This window comes from Nansenia antarctica, assembly GCF_963989245.1.
Source record: "Nansenia antarctica genome assembly, chromosome: 6".
NCBI lineage: Eukaryota > Metazoa > Chordata > Actinopteri > Argentiniformes > Microstomatidae > Nansenia > Nansenia antarctica.
The window spans coordinates 46,926,716-46,949,505 of record NC_137676.1 but is presented as its reverse complement, the minus strand read 5'-3'; the positions used below and the strand labels follow the sequence as shown (position 1 = coordinate 46,949,505).

General features: G+C 41.3%; 1 protein-coding gene across 1 annotated transcript; it reads right to left on the bottom strand.

Annotated features, from left to right (window-relative positions):
- Nucleotides 1–4,842: 4,842 nt before the first annotated feature.
- On the bottom strand, nt 4,843–21,804 carry kcnc4 (potassium voltage-gated channel, Shaw-related subfamily, member 4; the record flags this gene model as incomplete). The annotated part of the gene is made up of 4 exons (XM_080535198.1): nt 4,843–4,910; nt 9,240–9,434; nt 10,645–11,581; nt 21,184–21,804. 4 exons carry the CDS (start codon nt 21,802–21,804, stop codon nt 4,843–4,845), a joined length of 1,821 nt encoding a protein of 606 aa, XP_080391324.1.
- Between the last annotated feature and the right edge of the window lie 986 nt (nt 21,805–22,790).

The window sequence follows — 22,790 nt, the reverse complement described above, 5'->3', positions numbered from 1 at the left end:
TCTCTCTCTCTCTCTCTCTCTCTCTCTCTCTCTCTCTCTCTCTCTCTCTCTCTCTCTCTCTCTCTCTCTCTCTCTCTCCCCACCACAGAGTGCCTAGAGAAGTCACAAATGGGGGAGGGGGGCAGAACAAAGAGTGATGTCAATTAGAGACTCCACAGAGACGACTCTCCTGTTGAACACTAAATGCTGTAATAGCCAGTATGCTGTTTAGGTGTTGACCCCCTACTTATTCTGCTCTTCATGAATCATTATTTTTCCATCCTGTTTTACCTTAAGAGGGCACAGAGTCTCACAGACCAGCCATGAATTAAAAGTGTTGGACATGAATGACAATAACATTGTATATATTTGCAGCTTCTAAAGTGAGTTGATTAAAAAATAGTGTGGACAGTTATTGCTCTAAACTCTTCAAGTGTATTATGGCTGCCGTTGGTGCATTAGATAATCAAGAAGACCGATCTTGATTGTATGTAGCTAGTGTTCAGTCTTTAGAGATGAAACCATTGAAAGGATAGACACCTGACTCCATAGTGACTTCTTCTACAAGCAGTTAGACAGATTGATTGACACTCCTATGAGCTGATAAAACAGTAAAAGTAGCTTATGTGACTAAATTACTTTAAGTATGTATAGTATAGAAAATAGTGCTGTGATAGTGAGCGTCAGTGTTAAGGCTCATCATAGTCGCAGCTCCACTCAGGATATAGAGGCTAATGGGGGTTGGCTCTCGAAAAGGGGATGATGCTTTGGACTGGAAAAGAATAAATCAACAATGCCCTGAAGCTGCGTCACCATGGCAACCATTTTGTGGCTCTGTTTCTTCTCCTTTGGTTTGTGCCGGGGAGGTGAAGAATTTGTGGAATAAGGGTGGCATGGAGAGGAGAGCATCAGAATACTGATAGGACCGGGCAGAACCAATTAGACATGTGGATTCTGACATGTGGTGGAGACAGGCATATTCTTTTGATGATAAAAGACACATGGATGACGTAAAAAAAGTAAGGTTTCTGAAGTATCTGTTATGTACATTTATTTACTCAACAAACAGATGACCACAACATGCGAGATGGATCCCTCTTACAGCTGTTTTTCTATTATAAAAGAAACCATATTTCGCAAATAGCTGAGAAAATTGTCCACATGGTCTGTCAAGCTTGATACAGGAAAGGGTAAACTCTCTGTCAGAGTGCCTTAGTGCCCAGTTGGACAGAAAGTGACAACAAGGGCTACCAGGGGATCCAACCCACTGTGTGTCTCTCTCAAGGCTCTCAAGGGCTTTTCAGACCTTTTGTGATAACCCTGCTGTAAAGCATGGTTTTCTCCCATTACTATTTATCAGCTATGAGAATTCTTATCAATAATTGTATCTCGTGCTGGTATATTGTAGCGACCACATTGCTTATGACAGTGTCCTGCTGCTGCCCTTTTCGAGATCTGAATACTTTTTAGCAGCAAGTGTTAATTTTTATATTAAGACTGTGTGCGTGCGTGCATGTGTGCGTGCGTGCGTGCGTGTGTGCGTGCGTGAGTGAAGGTGAAGCAATGGGTCAGTTGTCCTGAGAAGTGAAAAAAGGTCTAAGATGCAGAGTGAGTTTAATGTACCCCCATGAGATGTCAATATGGCCACCCTCCAGGGGTGAACAATACCAACTGGCTACTCTGTGGCCTGGCTGGGGCTGTGAATGTGCCCTGGAAGCCATGGAAACGTGTTTGATATTACCACGACAACCCCTTTTTTATGGTAAAAATACAACAACAAATGACAAGAACCTATGAAGGGAGTAATCCAGGATGACAGCAGAGCCTCTGATAGACACCACCCAAACTGCCAAGCTCTGATCTTTTTTCACGAGTCACAACCCACCACATCTGTGAGTCACTGGGGTATATTTCTGGTCTCAAGCTAGGCAGTTAGGGAAGTATTCCAGTATACTGCAGTATCATCTGCTACTCTGTTGAGTACTTTAGATACAGTTAGGAAGTATTACGCCTGTTTAAAGGACACTGGTGACTAACTTTCATTCAAGCAGAAGTGCAATGAGTTTGAACTGTAAATGGTTGTGATTGTCGAATAAGTAAACTCTCTGGGCATACAGTACAGTAGATGTGGTAAATATATAGAAAATGGCAAGAGAGGTGTTGTTCCATCATGAAAGAGTATGCTCTGAATAACTGAACCTCAATCCCCCATCCAATCTAAATGGTAAAGAATTATAATATCACTCTCAAGACAAGTGACGTTGATATTCAAAAGTAGTCTTTTATCATAAAAGCTTATAGGAACAAGAATACAGGATACTGCAGTGGGTGTTTGTGGTTTGTGCCTTAATGATGCAACAACAAAACAACAATAACAACAATACAACCTGGTGTCGGTCCTGGTACAGCCTGGTGCCGGTCCTGGTACTGGTCCAGGTGCCACTGACAGCTATCAGTGCCCCATCAGCACCCAGGTCCTCTTTCCTGTCAACAGAAGATCTCAAGCGCAATTATTATGTAACAGCACAGTTATCCTAGTTGCCCGCTAAATTATACTGGATTATTCTTTTCACATGATAATAATAAGACCATTATATTATTACAGTATAAGCAGCACTCAAGTTGAGGGGGGATGGCATCCCCCATGAAATAAAAACGGTCAAAATCAACGACTACGTACGACACGGGTAAGATCAAAGTACTTTCTATAAATGAGCCCCCTGATTTCATATTGATACATGCTGTCTGTGACTCATGTGTGCGTGCATGTGTGTACTGTGCATGCGTCAGTTTGTTAGCAAGCATAGGTGTGAGAAACCGAGAGAGGGGAGGGGGATGGAAGCAGCTGAACAGTAATTAGTGTTGCCTGTCATCCCAAATCTCCATGGAGATGCTTCTGTGTTTCATCTACACCTTCAGCATGTAATCAGCCAGGCACAGGGGGATAGGAGGCATGGGCATGACTTTCATTAGGCTACATCGTTTTACACACATTACCACAATAACAGAGAGTACCGTTTGGTGCTATACCTGATAAAAATAGAAGCTGTTAACAAAGTGCAGTACAGCAAGGGTCACACACTGTACAAACAATGGATCAGTATAGAAGCTATTATATTATAGGGCTAATACTTCATTGTGGATGACAAACAAACCTTAGAACAGTGAATAACAACACAACAAAGTACATGTATCGTATGGTATCAGCTCATAAAAGACAGTTCCGCACTTGGCTTTTCACATAGGGAAAATTGATTTTATTTGTATTCCTGCATAGAAACACATGCCTACACAAGATAATCAACTGCATTGTTTTAGACACACAACATCTGACAATTTCACTCGGTTTCATTCCAAAATTACCACTGTTCCAAACACAACCCATAATGAGCTTCTCCCCCATTAAAACACAAACACAAACAGTAAAAGTGGAAAATGAGGTTGAACAGATAGATAGAATTCAATTATAAAAATAATGTTATTTTATAATCTAATAATTGCATTTCTATAACTGAGCAGATCATGTATTCTATATAGGGTTATATTACTTGGGAATCGTTCACTATAGTGTGCTACATACAACTGTGTGTATCTTATATAAAGACATCAGAGTACACATGGGGTTGATATCTAAATAAAATAAAATTAACTTTACATTTGTTTATTAAAAATAAGGCAACTATGGTAGACCATGAGTAACACATTAAGATTCCTTAGCAACAACATATGCAAGGGATATCCAGATCTCAAACAACCAAGTAAAAAGTGTTTTGGAACATATCTAATATTACATTACTCCACACATTTAAGCTCCATTACTTGACATTAGGCACAACTGGAACGGTATCAGTATGTATCTATGATGCATTTACTAATGATGGTCATGACAAATCCACTGTATAATGTAATATGGCCCACATTTGGTCCCCCCTCAATCAGAAATGTATAAATGGTATACAGCTAATGTAATAGAAATAAAAAAGCATTTATCATGTTTTTCTTCTTCTTCTTTCTTTTTTTGTACAAGGATTTGCAGATATTGTGTTTTGTTGCCGGTTGCTGCTGCTTGACTAATGTCTGCATGTAGTCTCACTGGGCTGCCATAAACAGTCCTGGCATGACAGAAGGCAGAGGCCAACCTGGTTTTACTGTTATGTTTGAATCAAAACAAAGCTGGACTTGGATCCTTTTTGTCGGGAGTCAATTTGGAACAATGCTTTCAAGTTCTATTTCTAGTCCTAGTTCACAGTCACTTTTTTACAATGCAATATCCACACATTTTGTAGTATTTCAGTCAACATTTACCACAATTGAATGGATGAAAGGCTGCTTTTTATCCGAAACCTCACACATTTTGAATCAGAATTATTAAAAGGACTTTGAACTGATCATATACTGTATTGCACACCTTAAAACATAATTGTTCACAAATGTATGGTAGCAGGTAGCAATATTGGAAATATTGCTGCGTAAGTGCAACTCAAGAGAAAGTATTAACAATGTTAATAATATCAGTGAAGTCACTTAAGATATCAAGTTTAGATGTGACCCTAACCCCAACCTGAACCCTAACCCGATTAAATATACTGATGTTATTTTCTTTCAAGGAACATTATATAGTGCTAGATCATGCAATACATTCTTTGAAATAGACAGATAATTATTAAGCACATAATTATGCCTTCTAAAGCATCAGATATTCTACCACAGAGAGCTTGGGTGTGTACTTGACAGAAAGTGTTCTTCTCCTGGTGAAAAGTATCCGCCCTTCAATTCAGTGAGAGAGGGAGGGGTCTAGGCACTGAAACTCCACCCCTTCCTTCCATGTTCCACCCTTGTTCATGCCCACTTCAATAACCAGCTTCAGGTCAGAGTGGTCACTTCAGCTTGGGCATAATTTCCTGTTGCGGTGATGACATCTTTACAGCTCTCTGTATTAGAGAAACACAGGGGTTGAAAATAAGAGACAAACAACTATAAGTGCATGCAGGGCAAAATATTTCTTGCATGTCCATACAAATCAGCAGGTCCCTAACAATCCTCAGGATAACTGAACAAACAAATTATACTTGGAGCCCTATTTGCATGGGACTAGTATTACCTGAGGACCTCATGTGATATAGAAATTACCGTTCCATGTTTGTATTTTACTTGAATATACTGACATTATCCCCTGCATATGATGTCAAGGCTCTGTGTAACATCCGATACAGTTTCCAACATTATATAAAATAGTTATAATTAAAAGCTCCACCTTGAACAGATGTTAAGTAAATTTTAGTTAGAGTAAGACCCACCTCTCTTTCACTCTTTCACTGTTCACTTTTAAGTAAACATTTGAATACAGAACTTTTATTTTTTCAGTAGGCTTTTTTTATTGTGTGGTATTAATAGTTTTACTATTGATAGTTAATAGTTTTACTTTAGAAAAACGTTTTGAGTACTTCTTCTAGCATGCCAATACTAACATTCCCAGTTAGAGAAAGAGTGAAAATAAAGCAGAACAAATAAAGCAGAAAAAAGGCATGGAGAAAACATTGCAAATGACCCCAAATCACTGAGATGCTGATTCACACAGGACTAATATTATCACATGACCTCTGGAATTTTTACGTTCCAAATTACGGACATGGTAGATTCGCACAGGTTTAAGATCACAGACGACCTTCGCAATTATTACAAATTACTAGAGGTCCCCAGGTAATACTAGTCTTGTGCGAATAGGGCTTATGATGACTCATATCAAGGGACTAGTATTATCTGGGGACCTCTAGTAATTTGTAATAATTACGGAGGTCATCTGTGATCTTAATCCTGTGCGAATCTGCCATGTCCGTAATTTGTAAAGTAAACATTTGCAGATTACCTACCATATTTCGCCCAACACAGAGGTCCTGTAAAATCCTGTGCGAATCAGCATCTCTGCGATTTGGGGTACATTTTTGCTTTCTCCACGCCTTTTTTCTTCGTGGTTTTTCTGCTGCGGTCAAAATGATTACGTTTTGACAGCATTTTAAATTTGGATCGCTTTTTTGGGGGGATCGCTAAACAGCATGAAGACCCCTTCGCAGAAAGAGCAAGCTCAAATCCAGAGCTAAATGAGATTGGTGACATGCATCGCTTGTTACATCTATGTAATCTTGTTATATATATCTATATAAATGTATATCTTGTTACATAGATATCTTGTTGCATATCTATGTTACACAGAGCCTTGACATCACATCCGAGGGATAATGTCAGTAAATGAGGGTTAGAGTAAGAGTAAAATACAGACTTTGCTTATCCCGTGCGAATGCGCCACACGAAACACAGATGTGGGGGGGGTGTAATTTCTAAATCATATGAGGTCCCCAGATAATACTAGTCCCATGCGAATAGGGCTTAGGGCCTCAGGCCAAAGGAAGCTCACTGCGGATCATAGAATCCGGCCGGAAGCATTGGGCCATGACCATGCTTCTAATGGAAGCCTATTAGTGGAAATTAACTTGAGAAGTCATTTGGAAGTAAAAGCTCATTCTATCTCAGAAGCCAGTCTCTGTGGCGGTTGCTTCATCTAAGAGGCGAGGATCTTAAATGGTTTTTGCCACATCGTTATACACTACTCTCCAGGAAATAAGAGGGAGGTTGTCAGATCATCAAGCCAATGAGCTTTAAACGTGGGGAGCGTCATGGTGGATGCAAAGCATGACAGACAGACTCACTTTTTGACTTAATCTGGAGTATTCCAGTGTTACAAAAGAGTAGGAGCACTTTGCCAGCCTTTATATCCAGCTATGCATTTGCAGACCTGCATAGCTACAGTATCTGAACTTTATCTTCCTATCATAATTGCTCCCTTGACAAACACTGCATCCTATGTAATTCTGGAATAAGCTCAGCCCTCTCCACTATGGAAATTATAGTTACATTACTCAGAGCTAAGGCCATAATCCAGTTGCAGGGATTAAATTCATTATCTTAACTATGGCATCCAGCCACTTCCATATTGCATGTGTATTGTGGTAGCAGTGAATTCTGATCGAATTAATTGATTTTATATTGTTATTATGCATCGGTGCATATCACAACCCATTCCCTGCAGCTAATGTGCACTAAAATATGAGTGTATGTGTGATACTCTCAGTGTGATATTCTCCTGTAATAGGCTGAGATGTCATTATCCACATACTCACCAGAAACAGAGAAGCTGATTGAATTACTTACTCTCTCTCTGGCTCTCTGGCTCTCTCTCTGGCTCTCTCTATGTATATATATACTGTATATTCACATGAAATTTAGACCAGACATTGATATTAACTCAACAAAACTACACAGCTAAAGAAATTGTAACACTGTCTAATTGACAAGGCCGGTCCAACACCTTTATTTTATTCCTCTTGAACCGATTGAGAGTATCCTTTGCAATATGTTGGATCGTTGTCCTACTGGAGGACCGCCGTTTTATTTGATATCTATGGTTCAGATGCTCTGACAGTGCATGTGCAAAACATGCCGTCATCAATAAGAGAATCGCTAACCTCGGTTGTTATTGAGACCGATGCAATCGAAAAATGTGTTACCGGTTCTCAATTGGTTCTCGATTCCCATCCCTAATCAAAACACACACAAAACAGCTGCTAGTAGCTAACAAGCTAGTAAGGAACATCGCTATGAACATATGAACATGTGGTCTCATGTGGTTCCTATATGCTTTTACTACACTGCCTCAGAGATCTAGAGAGGGCTGGCAATTCCATGAATGACCTGTATCATTAGTCCTGCAATGTTTCAACATGCTGTTATTGGGGGAGGGGAGGGGGGCTGTGTCCTAATGATGGATTTGCACCAAGATCCTGGTCTTTAATCACAGTTAATTTTTCCACGCCTGGACTAACCATCCTTTTATTGATCGCAACAAGGATCTAACTCCATGCTGGCAGCCTCTCACCCCTAACCGGAATCTCCCGTCACAACATGTCCACACACATCCCATCTCACCCCCTTGATTGACTCTAGCATGAATGTGGATTTTATCTGCAAACAATGGTATGTTATTAAATCCCTTTCATCACTCATCCCACCATTTGAAACACTAAACACATGTTATGCCTGACATGGTTTTAATCAACATGATGGGATGTATTTCCTTTAAAGGTGTAAAAGGGTGTGTAAAAACAGCAATTCTCATCAGGGTTGAGCTAAGTGAGTCAGTTATCTGTTGGCTTTTCTTGACACTGGTGTACTAATGAGTTGTCTTATCTCAAGACAATATCATCGCTAAACAGCTTCATTTGAGTTAGGCCAGCTGCAGATAAGACTCAGGGTGTTAAGGGGTGTGATGTTTGCTTAGGGTGTGATAAATTAATCCATTATTTCCAAATAAAAAAACTTTTTGGGAAATTTGGGAGCTGAGATCTGAGGTTTAGTGCGCCATTCAAGCAAAAATGTATCAAAAGCTGACAGCATCTGCGAATTAAATATGTTAGGAGGAGGTTCTGATGTGAACTGAGGTTCTGTGTGTATTGCTTTATTTCCTTCAATGCCTCCAAGTTCACTGTTTCACATCGAAGTTTTAATAACGATTCTAAACTATAAAACACTGTGTTATAGCCATCAGAGTAATTGTGTTGTTAGTGTTTAATAGAAGATGTATACTGTCTCAAATGTTAGATATTCTACCCTGATTGAAAAAAAAGATGTTACGTTCATACACATTATACTGATCCAGGTACTAAAAGAGTCACATTTGATACTTGAAAAAATAAACTCTTGTCTTGTACTGTATGCTCCGCTAAATGGTTTTAGATTATTATATTGTTAAGCACACAATAATGCTGATATGCTTGATATGCTCAAATCTAAACAGAGACATCAAGGATGGGTAGCATTGCAGGCAGGTTTACTTGCCAACAGAAATAGGATGCTGTACTGTGCCTGACTGTTATCACACTTGGGAGTACTCAGTGACATTTCTTTTGTATTATTCATCTACAGCCAATTCCCAGAAAGCACAGAAAACAGATAGATTATGCAATTAGTCCTACAAAGCTCTTCAATTGATTTCTCCTTTAACCTTTGGGTGCAACATTACTAAATAACTTCCCCTATTCAGTGGGGGGGTGTAATGAGGTTGATAAAAGGTTTGAGAATGGACAATACAAAGCATACTTGCTTTGAGGTTTCCTCCCAACCTATTGACCTCTAGCCCTCAGCCTTGGTGGTTGTGTTCAGTCTATAGAAGGTTATCCTGTGCATCTGTTTCTCACTGGTTCACCTACCAGTGTGGATGGTGGGCTCTCCAGAGCAGGAGAAGTCTCCAGAGGTCAGCAGGAAGCAGGTTGCCTCCTTTTTCGTTGTGTCACGTGCTTGGGAGCGCCGCAGGGACCACTTGTCGCTGGGGGACAGAGGCTGGGTCAGGCTGCAGCCCTCCTCCTCCGACAGGGCCACCTTGGCGTCCCCGTTCTGCCTGGAGTCTGACAGCACAGGAGGACAAAAGACACACAGACAGTGTAAATGCCAAAGCTTTTACTCAGCGGCTCCCTGGGCCAGATCTTGGAAGGTAATTGTATCACGTCGTGTTACTGTCTTTGTGAAGATAAACCTCTTTTATCAAGGAAAACAGAAGCACTGAAGCTACATTATTAAAAAGTCTGTGCATTTCGGTGTTTGCAATTTGTGAAACAACATTACAAATGTAATTGCATATAACTCATTAATCTATTCTTAACAATTGTACAATGATAATAATTAGGTTTCGTTCAAAACAATGACAGTACTGAGCTCTCTATGGATTGAATGAGTGAGTTTGGTCATAAATCCATTTCTCATGTGGCATCAGAAGGCTTAATAAAGGGAAATTCACTTATATCTGCACATCTGCTTCATGTACAATGCCCTCCATAAATATTGGAAAGAGGAAGCATTTCGTCTTCTTTTAGCTCTATACTCCAACAGCTGTAAATCTTTGGCAGATCCCTTTTTCTTCAAACTTTTCTCTTGCAATCACTCTGGTACATGATCATATTTGTACTGTCCACAAGACCGTTTTCCAGATCTCTGGAGGCTTTTGGGGTACTTTTTAGCAAACTAGAACCTGACCATCCTTTTTGAGGACAACTAGTAGGCTAGTTTGCACCTCACTCTGTAGTTTGACTGTTGATTTTGGTAAGTCTAAGGTCTTGGCTGAGCTTCTGATAGATTTTTCTGATATTTCGGAATCATAATGGCTTCCTTGACTTGACATCTCTGTAGTCCTCCTGTTGACAGACATCAATAGCAGATTCCAAAGGCAAATGCAAAGCCTAGAATAAATACTAGATATAGACAGCTCTCTTATGTCTGCAGAAATGATGTGACAGAACACACCTGACTAACCAGAAACATCTGTCAAGCCAATTTACTTACTTTAAATTGTAAAGTAAGTACATTACTTTTGCTGCCCTGAAATAGGGGGACTATGTATAAGAAGGGTTGACATTTCTAAATGGTCAAATCAATCTGAAAAACGAAAACATTGAATTAAAGCTGAGAATACTTAATAGTATACTGAGAACTTCATAGTAATTGTTTCAAATCCAAACGGTTGGAGTATAGTGCTAAATGAAGACAAAATGCCTCCTCCAATATTATACAGTACATCAAAAACATCCATGTGCAGGGAAAGAGGAGTGGACGGTGTCTCACCTGAGCGGTTTCTCCCAATGGTTTCCTCAGCTGCCAGGGGGCACGTGTCACTCTGGGTGCTGTCTCTGAGAGAGTTCGTCTCTGACTTCCCTAAAGAGACTGAGTCTGTGGGCACATCCGGGTTGGGGTTGTGCTTCTTCTTCTTCTTGGGCAGCTTCTGCTTGGCCATGGCCAGTGAGTAGTACATCCCAAAATTGTTCACGATGACAGGCACAGGCATGGCAATGGTTAGCACCCCTGCCAGTGCGCACAGCGCCCCAACAATCATGCCCAGCCAGGTCTTAGGGTACATGTCCCCATAGCCCAGCGTCGTCATGGTGACCACCGCCCACCAGAAGCTGATTGGGATATTTTTGAAGTGGGTGTGGTTAGAGCCGCGAGGGTCAGCGGGATCAGCCCCGATACGCTCAGCGTAGTAGATCATGGTGGCGAAGATTAGCACGCCTAGAGCCAGGAAGATGATGAGCAGGCAGAACTCATTGACGCTGGCCCTCAGGGTGTGGCCCAGCACACGGAGACCCACAAAGTGCCTCGTCAGCTTGAAGATCCGGAGAATCCGGACAAACCTCACCACCCTGAGGAAGCCCAGCACGTCTGAGGCCGCCTTGGAGTCGAGGCCACTCAGGCCCATCTCCAGGTAGAAGGGCAGGATAGCCACAAAGTCAATGACGTTCAGCATGTTTTTGATGAAGAGCACCTTGTCTGGGCAGCAGATGATGCGTACGAAGAACTCAAAGGTGAACCAGACCACGCAGATGCCCTCCACCAGCGTGAGCACGGGCTTGGTCACCACCTCTACGGTGCTCACCTTCTCTGTCGTGTTGCCCAACACCACCTGCTCTGTTCGGTTCTGAAGGTCGTTGAAGGCCTCATGGGTCTCCAGGCAGAACGTAGTGATGGAGACCAGGATGAAAAAGAGAGAAGCAAAGGCAATGCCCTGAAAAAGACAAAGCAGAAAACTGAGAGAGAGGAGAGAGGAGGAATATAAACAACAATACAAACAATGTTCCTTCCTTCGTTGAACCTATATAGAGGATATTGTTGGAAAGAAGGAGAATGTTATGATTGTTCCTTACAGCTCTCATTTCAAGATTACTGACTGATGATGTTGTTTGCACATCAGCAAACAATTTACCCTAGACAAAGCTCTCTGAGAAAATAGCCCCATTTCAAATCAATTACAGCTATGCACACACAGATTGAATAACACAGTGAGAAAAATTTGATTCTATTAGTTTACACCATCATGGCCCTTGCCATTCAGAGACAGCAGGGGGACATTTCATGGCACCAACAGTGTTCACTGACTCATAAAGGGAGGCAAAGAAGACACAGAGAAATTTTTGCATTTGGAAAGAGCTCTGTCTTAAAATGCTAACCAGCCAATACTTACTATATTACTTATTGTTACTTTACTTTAATATTGTGATCTTGTATCTTGATGCTGCAATGTTAACGTTGAGGAACCAAAGTCAAAGAATTGTACTCTTCTGATTCTGAGTTTAGTGCTGGGAAAATCTTAACCTACCTATCTGTATAGGCTTCCACTGCTATGAGGAACTCCATGCAACCACCAGCTACTGTACCTGCCAGACAACACATGAGCTCCTAGCCAGGGGGATGGGAGGACAGGAGAAGTGGCCATGACAACCATAGCATGATCATTCATGTAGCTCACCAGTAGATGTGGTATGGAGTAGCAGGAGGGAGAAGCCTTATAGGCTCATCACCACGGGGCTTGGGAAACATGTATGATGTAACTAAAATGCTACAAAACATTTTGGGTGAATTATACAGTATATGTGTGATCTGATCCCTGCTTGCAGATTAAAATTGCAGATTAACCTCTAAAATGATAAAAACATTTATTAATTGAGTGGTTGATACATTTTAAACAAATGCACGTAAGTGTTACTCTCTAAAGAGTATAATAGCAGTTGTTTAAACCATAGAGTTCATGTTCAGTTTATGTATACCTCCATATTGCTTTCACCCATAGACTGGTTTCATAAGTGAAAGCCACCTGATTTCCTGCTCATCTCACACAATGACCATGTCTGTGTTTGTGTTAGCATCGTAACAGATGATCCATCACAAGTGTTTACTATGGCCTGGACAGATTGTGTTACATCTCTACTCCTGCTCATCTCCCAGCTGTATAAATATGTACCTGTGCCATGCATGCACTTATCAGCCATTTTCTATATTCAGACCTCCTGCAAATCAATCAGCTCTGCAGTGTTTGGATGTATGCTTTGCAAATAATTAAGGGGTCTAGCTTCAATGCTCTTAATAGAGACATTCACTAATTCAGAAATCATCAGGAACCCTAAAATACAGGCTATATAAGGGCATAGGAAATGACCATAGTTTTGACCTATTGATTTTTGATACTAACAATTATATGGTCCTTCACCAAAAATCTGCCTTTGAACAGATAACAGTTTAACCAACAACTGTTTGTTAATGTGCATACGAGTATGATATTTTGACGAGTCATATCTGTAATATAATAATTTACATTTACATTTTAGACATTTAGCAGATGCCTTTATCCAAAGCAACTTACAGCAAGTACATTTGTCTAAAGTAAGTTAATCATCTATACATCAGTCATCAGTAGAAAAACAAATATATTCTAGGACCAGGGGCCATTGGCAGTCACAATGCTAGGAAAGGTTACATTTTTTATTATTATTATTTTTCTTAATTATTTACAGTAAAGAAACTGTGCAGGGGGGTAGTGGGGATGAAGAGGTCTTTAATCAAATATACAGTGGGGGAAATAATTATTGAACACATCAACATTTTGTCCAGTAAATGTATTTCCAATGAGCCTATTCATGTGAAATTTGCACCAGACCTTGGTGTTAACTCAAACAATCCAGACAAAAAAATCTACTTTATTACACATAACTTTATTTACATATGGACTTTAATGTTTAATTTTTTGGTCTGGATTGTTTGAGGTACCGTAATACCAAAGTCTGGTGCAAATTTCACTTGAATAGGCTCATTGGAAATACATTCTTCTATCACCTTCTTCTAAACCTAACTTTTTTTCTTCTTCTTTAGACCCTGGAGAAACAGAGAAACAGTACAAGGGGGGCAAATAGATGTTTTTAGGGGACACAGTAGAGGGGAAAAGCGGGTGTCTTCAGGAGACAGTGCTGGGGGGCAGTAGATGTCTCAGGAGGACAACACTTATTTCCCCCACTGTATATACAATACAGTCTGCTGCTAAGCTACTCTATCATAACAACATTATCAGTTTGTGCGATCTCCATATCTCCTGAATGCTGCTCTCTGGGTCCTCGTATGCCCCATAGAGTGGCGCAAAGCAGTACTCCAGGGAGCTGTGGAGGCTCAGACATGAGCCCAGCCAGAGGACGAGGCCAGCCTGCGTGACTGCCCCCAGAGAGACACAGAGAATTTCTCTAGTTGCATAGACCAATGGCTTGACACGTCAAGGGTTAGTTTTAGAGCTCCAGGCTTTATTTCTGAAACAAAAGCCAGCTGTTTACATGGTTATTGAGTCACTAGTGTTGCAGCTGTCAATACCTGGTAAAGGCAGTTGGAGACAGTCAGACCTCCCTCACTGCTCATCACACCAATTCCCTATGCCAGTCAGACACCTGTGGTAGAAGCTGTCACAATGTCCCGTCTCCCACAGCCTCAGAAGCACCTGTAGGTTGTTGATCAGTTGCATGCGTGCACCCAGTGACCTGCTGTTACTCACCAAATGCTCCGGCTGGCGTAGCTTAGCATAAACAAGCACTGGGCTGCCTCTTTCTAGGAGACGAAGAATGGCAGATAATAGACTTGTTCAAGCATGGAGGTACTGTATAGTGCATTGTGGCACAATCATGCTTTTAGTCATAGCTTAAGCTTTCCTAGATGGAATTCACATGAAACATAAGGTTATCTATAGATTGCTATTGTGACAGTAGTCTCGTGATCCCAATGGGCAGGTGGGAGAGTCAGTAACATAAACATTAACATTACTGGCAATCTTTTGGCTGTAATCTGTTTTAGCCAAAGTTCAATGAGCTATAGAATAACCAATTTCTTTGATGAATTGCACCTCAATACATCTCACTTTTCTACTATATCCCCTCTTGTTGTATACCTTGTGAGATTGTGATCAAAAAGGTAAGGCCTTTTGAATTACTGTATGCATAATCTCATCTCCTTAATCATGCCATCTATTGAGGCATGAAATGTGACACAATAGGAAAGCGGAGCCCTGAAAGGGTATAAATGGAATAGTTTGTCATGGTAATAACAACTGAGAGCACATTCCACTTGAAGCTGTGTCTGGAAATGGCACTTTCTATGGATGAATAGTCTGAATGACTCAATAAAGTATTTTTTAATGTTTTTGTCCAATTAAATTGGCCTCTCAATATGACCTACAGTTGGGCAGTATTTTTGTAAATAGTCACTGTGCAGTATATAATAAAGTAATAATAAATAATCATTTTAACAGATTTGAGGAAATAATGTATTCCCCATTAGTGAATTAAGTCACCCACATAAACAAATTTGATCAGGCTCAGACCACCAAGCATCATATTTAACAGAATGGTACTGTAGAATCAATTAAACGCGACTGCAAAAGAGGGTTGGTTCTCATACAGTAGCATAATATGACATCAAGGTCTCTGCATTAAAACAATTCCAGTTTGACAGTTGACCAGTAGCACCAAATAAAAACGCTTCATAAAAACGCTTCAGCTTTCTGATGTCAGAGGAGAGCAGAACAGGCATTTGGTTTATTTAAATGCCAAACGGTTTACCCCAGAGCTAAACAGAGCTGGCAATCTGCACAGAATCTTTTCCATGGCTCTTTGGGAATGGAGGTGGTGTAGGTCTGAAGAACAGTAGAGGACGAAGCACTCTGGTCATAAAAGGCTCAGCCTTAAGTCCTAATAAAACATGCTCTGCCTGCACCTGTGTGTGTGTGTGTGTGTGTGTGTGTGTGTGTGTGTGTGTGTGTGTGTGTGTGTGTGTGTGTGTGTGTGTGTGTGGTGTAAAAGTGAAAAAGCATGTGACCATACGTGAGTGTTTGTCTTTGCCAGCCAACCTAGCTACATCCAAATGTGTGTGTCTATTGTGTGTATATCTGTATATAGTTTGACACCAAGGGCTACCATGATATTGTATTTACTATTTAGTATCAGAGAATTTAAACACTGTCACAATGTTTGAACCATTACCAGGGTGTCTTTTTCCAAGGTGCACTGCCATGCTGGTCTGCAGAATCAATCACAGTTATAAGCAGTGTGAAGGCCTATAGAGACCACAATATCTGATCCACAAGCACATTATCTCAGTACTTTTGGTATTAGTTTGCAGGTTTCCATCTTTGTTTGTGCAGAGCGCAAGGATCAGAACTCCAAAGTGATATCAAACATTAGCCCAGCTGTGTCGATAAAAGCACCCCAGAGGACAGTGAGTGCCAGTCTGCCCGCAGGGTAGGCCAGAGGCCTCCAGAGGTGTCAGGTGACATGGCCAGGCTGGCAGACAGAGAGCAGGACAGCCGGGCGCAGCACCTGGAGCGTCCTCTCGGAGGCATCATCTCCAGCTGCTCAACATCATACTCTGTTACAATTGCAGTGACACTGATTCCTACACAGCACCGGGCATACATTCAGTTACCATCAGCTGCAAACTTAATAAGAGAAGTCACTGCTGATTTTGCCTCTAAGTTGTCTGAATTTGTGTCAAATTTGATCATGTCTTTGTGGGGATACAGGTAGTGGTAACTATGACATTGCATCCCAGTTGCTCAAATGATCTCTCTCCTGCATTAGAGTGGTGCTTATCTCCTTCCCTGGGTGGGTAAAGTAAGCTCTGTTTACAGCATTACCTGGCCTAGTATTAACCATGGGACCAGACAATCACTGAAGCAGTAATGAAGAAGACCAACTGCTGGGAGGAATGCTCTGAGTGCTCCAAGTCCAAAGAATCTCATGAAAAGTAGCAAGAACATACATATTCAATATCCATTCCCTTCATATTTGTATAGAACTCAGCTTGTCCAATAGACTCCAAAGCTGATAAAACAGTTCATATGACATAACCGTACAATAACAAAGGACAACTGCAGAGAGCCAGAAAGCCTGCCTGCCTTGTCCAGGGTTAGGCTGTTCCCGCTTGTGAAAAAGTTGCTAGAGGCTTGGCTCATTACAATGTTCCATAACACACTCAACATTCGATCTGGGAAGATCAAAGATCCTGTCTGTGTTAGTCCGGGGCCAGAGGTTTGTCCTCCAGACACTAAGGAACAGAGGATCTTTCAATATCACTGAAAATAAGGCAATAATGTGCAGCTCGGAGAACAGCAGCACAGATGATATTTCAGAGGCCTGTGGTTAGTGTAATCTAAGTTCATATTGTCTGTAAAATAAGTCGATTGATGTTTTGCCTTACACCCACAGTATGCTCTTTCTTGAAGCAGAATAGCTTGCATCTGAAAAATCTATCTCTCTGCCACACCTGCTTGAAGGCTGCCTGAGAGGTGTTTTTCTGTGGGTAATTCCAGACTTGTCTGTCAGATTCACAGTGCGTAGTCTCAGACTTGATTCATCCCTGCTCTGATGCCTCAAATTATTTCACAGCAAGAGTGCCTATTTACTCTCCCAGTCAGCAAACAGCTTAGAGCATCGGAAAATAAACAGCAAACATAATCACACAGGATTATCGATCTAAATATCCCTTTAGGTGGGGGTGGACGATCGAGTGATTGATGAAATGAGGGAAAATCTGAAAGTGCCAGCTTTCATGGCATTTACCTAGTAGAGAGGTGGCAGCACTGTGAGTGCCAGGCAGAAGGATGTATGCCTGTGTTCTATCAGTGGGGGGGCTCAAACAGGCCCTGCCAATTATTTCAGTTTGAGGCGGAGGAAAATCAATCCAACACATCAAAGAGAAGGGCTTAGACTGGGATGCAATTGAAGTTCATTTGAATAAAGGGAGCTTTATCATCAACAAGTGATTCATAGGATTTAAACTACTAATTCTTAGTCAAAAACACAAGAATAGGTGCACTGCATTTTGTATTTGACAGGCGAATGTAATCTTACCATTGCTGCTACTCACATTAAAAACAATGTGGGATACAATTCTAAGGTTAAAATCAATACTGCAATTTTGTCTTTGAAGCTGCCTGCACTCTAAAATGACAAATCTTAAATAGCTTTAACGTTACCAGCGGTAGCTTCATTCTTTACTCTGTCTCGGAGCAAACACCTTGCTCTTCTCATACTGTGTCTTGGTATGGGAGTATCAAGCGATTAACGTCTTCCTCAACCAATAACCAGGAAGGTGATTAATTATTGCCAGACCACGGTTTTAATGAAATAATGACATATTGGAGCTTTGCAGAGGTTCTAAGATGTATGTCTGGCCTTGCACAATTAAAATACACTTTACTACCAGTAACGAGTTGTTGACCAGCTCAGTGGCCTTGCGGTTAGAGTGTCCACCCTGAGATTGGGAGGTTGTGAGTTCGATCCCCGGCCAAGTCATACCAAAGACTAAAAAGTTGTACCCGATGCCTCCCTGCTTGGCACTCAGCATTAAGAGTTGGATCGCAGATAAGACCCTCCGACATACCAGTGTCATGTCCAGGGGGTGTACTTGTACATCAAGCAGCCTCACGCTACGGAAACAAGAGTTAGGCTTGAATAATTGGTTCTCATTGGTTCTCAAGGCTACTTACTTACTTACTTACTTACTTACTTACTTACCAGTAAATGTTAATGCTAGCTCAGACACTTTCTGTCACAAATAAGTCACAAAGTTCTGTTTCTGTTTCATGGTGCTTTGTGATAAGTGATCGTACTTCCTAATCTCAGCCAATGCTTGATGACCTGGTGTCTACTAATCTCATGGATGGATGGACATCCTAGCTCTGGCTTCTAAGCCTTAGCCTAGCCCTAATGATTTATTAAGGTTAGGATTGGATAATCTAATCCTAGATCTGTGACTGGAGGCCACCTCCAGCGCTAGTGCTTTCCGTGCAATACTAGCTATACTAGCTATGCTCTCAGCTGTTATGGAAGTGCTGGGAATTTATGGCTCCTGTGATGGACTGATTGATTTTCTCTTGGCTTTTTAGAATCACATTACCTGGGATGGGCTCAGAGGCCATAAAGGTAATGTGAGTCCTATGATGTTTCCATCATATACAGTTAGCATGCATACATGAAGGTTCAGAGATAGGAAATGTTAGGATATTTATAGCATAGCATAGAGTACAGCACAGTGTTTTATTTGTATAGTATAGTATAGTGAACTTAGAACTTAGAGTTCATGGTGTTGACCCAAAATGTATGCTACTTTTCTACCAGTCTGTCTTAGAGAGTCTCATCAGATACGGCATTACATCTTGGTTTGGTAACCTATCTGTAAAACTAAGGTCCAAACTGGTCCGACTGATACAGACTGCATGGAAGATCATAGGGGTGAAAGACCACTCATCCCTGCAGTCTATTTTTGAACAGGCTACTCTCAGTCAGGCTAATAGAATTCTCATGAATCCCTCCCATGTCCTACATGCAGAGTATGAACTGCTGCCCTCTGGGAGGAGGTTCAGAGTCCCCCGCGCTAGATTAAATCGATTTAAAAATTATTTTATTCCCGTTTCTGTTAAACTTTTAAACTGCACCAGATGAATGTAACTCATCTTGCTTATCATTTTATTTCCACTCTTGTTTTAATCAGGTCCGCCTTCTGTTTGTGTGCTAATATTCTGTATTGTCTGTTGCTCTTTGTTGGCTGCTGTGGGGTGTAAGCCCAATACAAATTTCCCAGTGATGGGACAATAAAGTGACTCTTGACTCTTGACTCTTGATAGTGGATAGTGTATATAGCCTTTATTTATGTAAACCAGCTCTTTTCCCTTCTTGTTTTTAGTATTTTTTTCCTAGCACCAGGGGAGCTCCCCCTCACAAATGTCGTTGTATGGTACCTGTACTATATTAATGACAATAAAGACCATTCATTCATTCATTCATGAATGAGATGAAAGGAAAAAACAAAAACATTATTTCGAAAAATAACCCTATAATGCTCTCCACCACTGAACAAGTGTATAGGCCTGGCCCACCTATACTAAACATGACCTTACCCCAAGAAGACCCCACTCCTCCTGATCTCCTGTCTGTCAAACCAATTCACCAAGCGTCCATCTTAATTAATCAGGGCAAGACACAACATTCAGCGTGTGAAGGATAAAAGTGATTAACTGGCAGGCACTCGGTTGGTCAGCTTTAGGTGGCATAAAGACAATGACAGTGGCTCAGCTGTGACTGAATCACGAGTGATGTCTACTGCTCTTCAATGTGACAGCCTGCTAGTGCCACAGGGCATGGCATGTTGAATTGTGAAAGTGAAAATAATCTCTTGTTTGAATACAGAGATGACTAGTGGGGCAAACCATGTGATCATACGTATTGTACAATCTATGGACATTACCAATTTGATACACTGTGAGTAGGCCAAATGTGATAGGAACAATTGACAACACCGCTTTAATCATGTCAATAGACAAGAGATAAGTGCAATGGCCTAGTGCATTCTTCCTACATTCAATGTAGTCCTAGGAATAACAACTGAATGAATGCACTGGATCACAAAACAACCTTGCATTGCCTCACATTTATTGGACAGCTGCTGCGGTGTAATGTAACCTGATACCTGCCTTCATATGTGCCTCAATAAGCTCTGTTGCTTTTGTTGAGCATGGACATGACCATTAGTAGTGAAAAGCTTCATAATTGCTTCCAACCACATCCTGGGGTGCTGCTTCCTGATAACAAACACCTCTTTTTTTATTGAAATGTCCATAGGAAATGTACATGAATTGCACAGATCCATAAGTATAGTAATCTCATGCCCCTTTCATGGTGTTCTTATGGTCGTGGCATATCTGATATACACTAGTAACATTGGTAAAGGTCTAATCCATAGCTAATATAATATTTATAGTAAAATCAACAAATTCCCCAGCTACACTTTTGGGAGTCTATTTTAGTGTAGGACCATGGGAGACAAACCAATTGCATAACCCACTGAAAGATATCACCTGTCATGCTGTCACTGGCTGTCAATTATATGAACTTGGTCATACGATTTAGTATTCAGCTATTATTAATTTTATTTTGCTGTATTAAGCCAATATTTCGTTCCTAGAATTATCATTCTCTAATGTATATGCCCTATTAGAAACCATCGTGCATCATGGTAGCTTGTGGTAAGGCCGCAATGTCCAGCAGCATAATATAACTCTTATTTAGTCACAGTCGACATTGCCTGTAAATGTAATAGTCAAATGTAGGCCTCATTTAAGTGAGTGAGAAGACACCTGTTGGTGCGGGTGGCGCGGCCGCCTGTGCGCGATTGCGCGCGAATTATGGCACGCGTGAGGCCACCTTGTTGTTTGAAGGGGTTCGACAAAACGCTCAACGAGAATGCTTGTGGCAAGGTATTAATTCCAATACATTGTCGTGGTGACAAAATATATCAACTTACTCTAGCAGCCCTGGATGAATATGGGTCCTCAAAAAGAGCCCATATCTTGGGTTGCCAAACTTCGCAGCAGCCTCTCGACCTGTCCGGGCAGTCGTCGATGCCGAACCGTCTTGGTAATTCTCTGTCATCGTCAGTGTCGTCTGGGTCTGGTGGCTCGAAGATGTCCAGTGCTTCCTCTGCGTCCCTGTGCTGGCGGTACGTCATCCAACAACACGGCTCCACGTCTGTCTCATCTATTCCCCAAAACGCCAACTCCTCCTCGAAAAGGGGCCCGCAAACATCAGCAGGGCAATGAAGCTTACCAGTCCTGTAATAGTTCAACACATAGGAGAAAATGCCTGGGTGTCTGTCAAAAAATAACTCGTTCGTAGACGTCGGTACAGGTGGTTCCGAGTCCAGGTTGACCTGCTGCGTGTCTGGGTCGGCTAACCATGCCAGGCGAGTGCCCGGCAAAGTCCTAAGGGTGCTCTTGTAGGTTTCGTGTCGTGTGCCACCAACATTGATGACAATTTTTTCTGAGTCTTCCCCCCTGGTCATCTCTTCCTTCAGACATGTTTTAGTCGGAGGTTTATTCCCTGCCTTGCGCCCACGATAAGACGAAACACACACCGAGCTGATCATAGATTTCGATGGAGAGGCTGTCGATGGAGAGGTTATTCCTGGTTGTGTTTACAGTAATATGATTCCCTTATGCAAAATCAAAAATTCGGTGGGGAGTTTACCCGCATGTCAGACCTTAGTATGATGCGACCAAAGATGGTCCAAAGATAGTTGTTTCAGCAAGTCCAATGTGCGAAAGGCTTGCCTTGAATAAAACCACCTGTTAAAGAACCCCGCAGTTTCTCCAGTCTATGGTGAAATGACAAAATCCCTAGGCCTATTTGAAAAATATATGTTGATTTATGAGACTAGATCTAATATAACTGCGAAATGCGAAAAAGTAGCCTAGTTTTCCCGCAAATAAAGAGACTTCAAGATTCAACAGTTGGTGTAGTTCGCCTTGTCAGGGATACTTCGCGACCTTCAGCAATAGTTTTCGATTATGAATTAACGTGTGTGCGGTTGCCCAGATTGACTCTACAAAATGTAAGTCTCAAAAGAACATCTATCTTCCAGGTGGATTCCCCCCAAAATATTTGAGTTTAAAATGGAAAACCCCCAGTCCTCACGTTTTTCTTGTATTACCTATATTCGACATTTGCACAGACAAAATCCATGTGAACAAAATGAAATAAGTTTTTCTTTCAAGATGAAAGTTAACCCTACAATCATCCAAACGATTAAATGCGCGCCACGCGTTCATCGAAATATTTCATTTATTGTCAATGTCGACAGCTGCCACCGAGGCTGGGAGGATGAGGTTGTTTTTCAGCAGAGGATCTGTTGCTTCTCCAGAAGTATCCTCCCTTCTCATAGTCAGACGACACAACCAGGCGTGCAACAGCCCTTATAAATTAACTCCTTATAGCCTACGCGGATTCAGAATATTTTGTAAACTAGCCCCCACTCCTTTTAGAATGTGATTGATTGAACTAACGTTACATAATTTAGAAACGCTTAAAATATCCTTGTTTTAAATAACATAATAACATTATTGACACCCATGT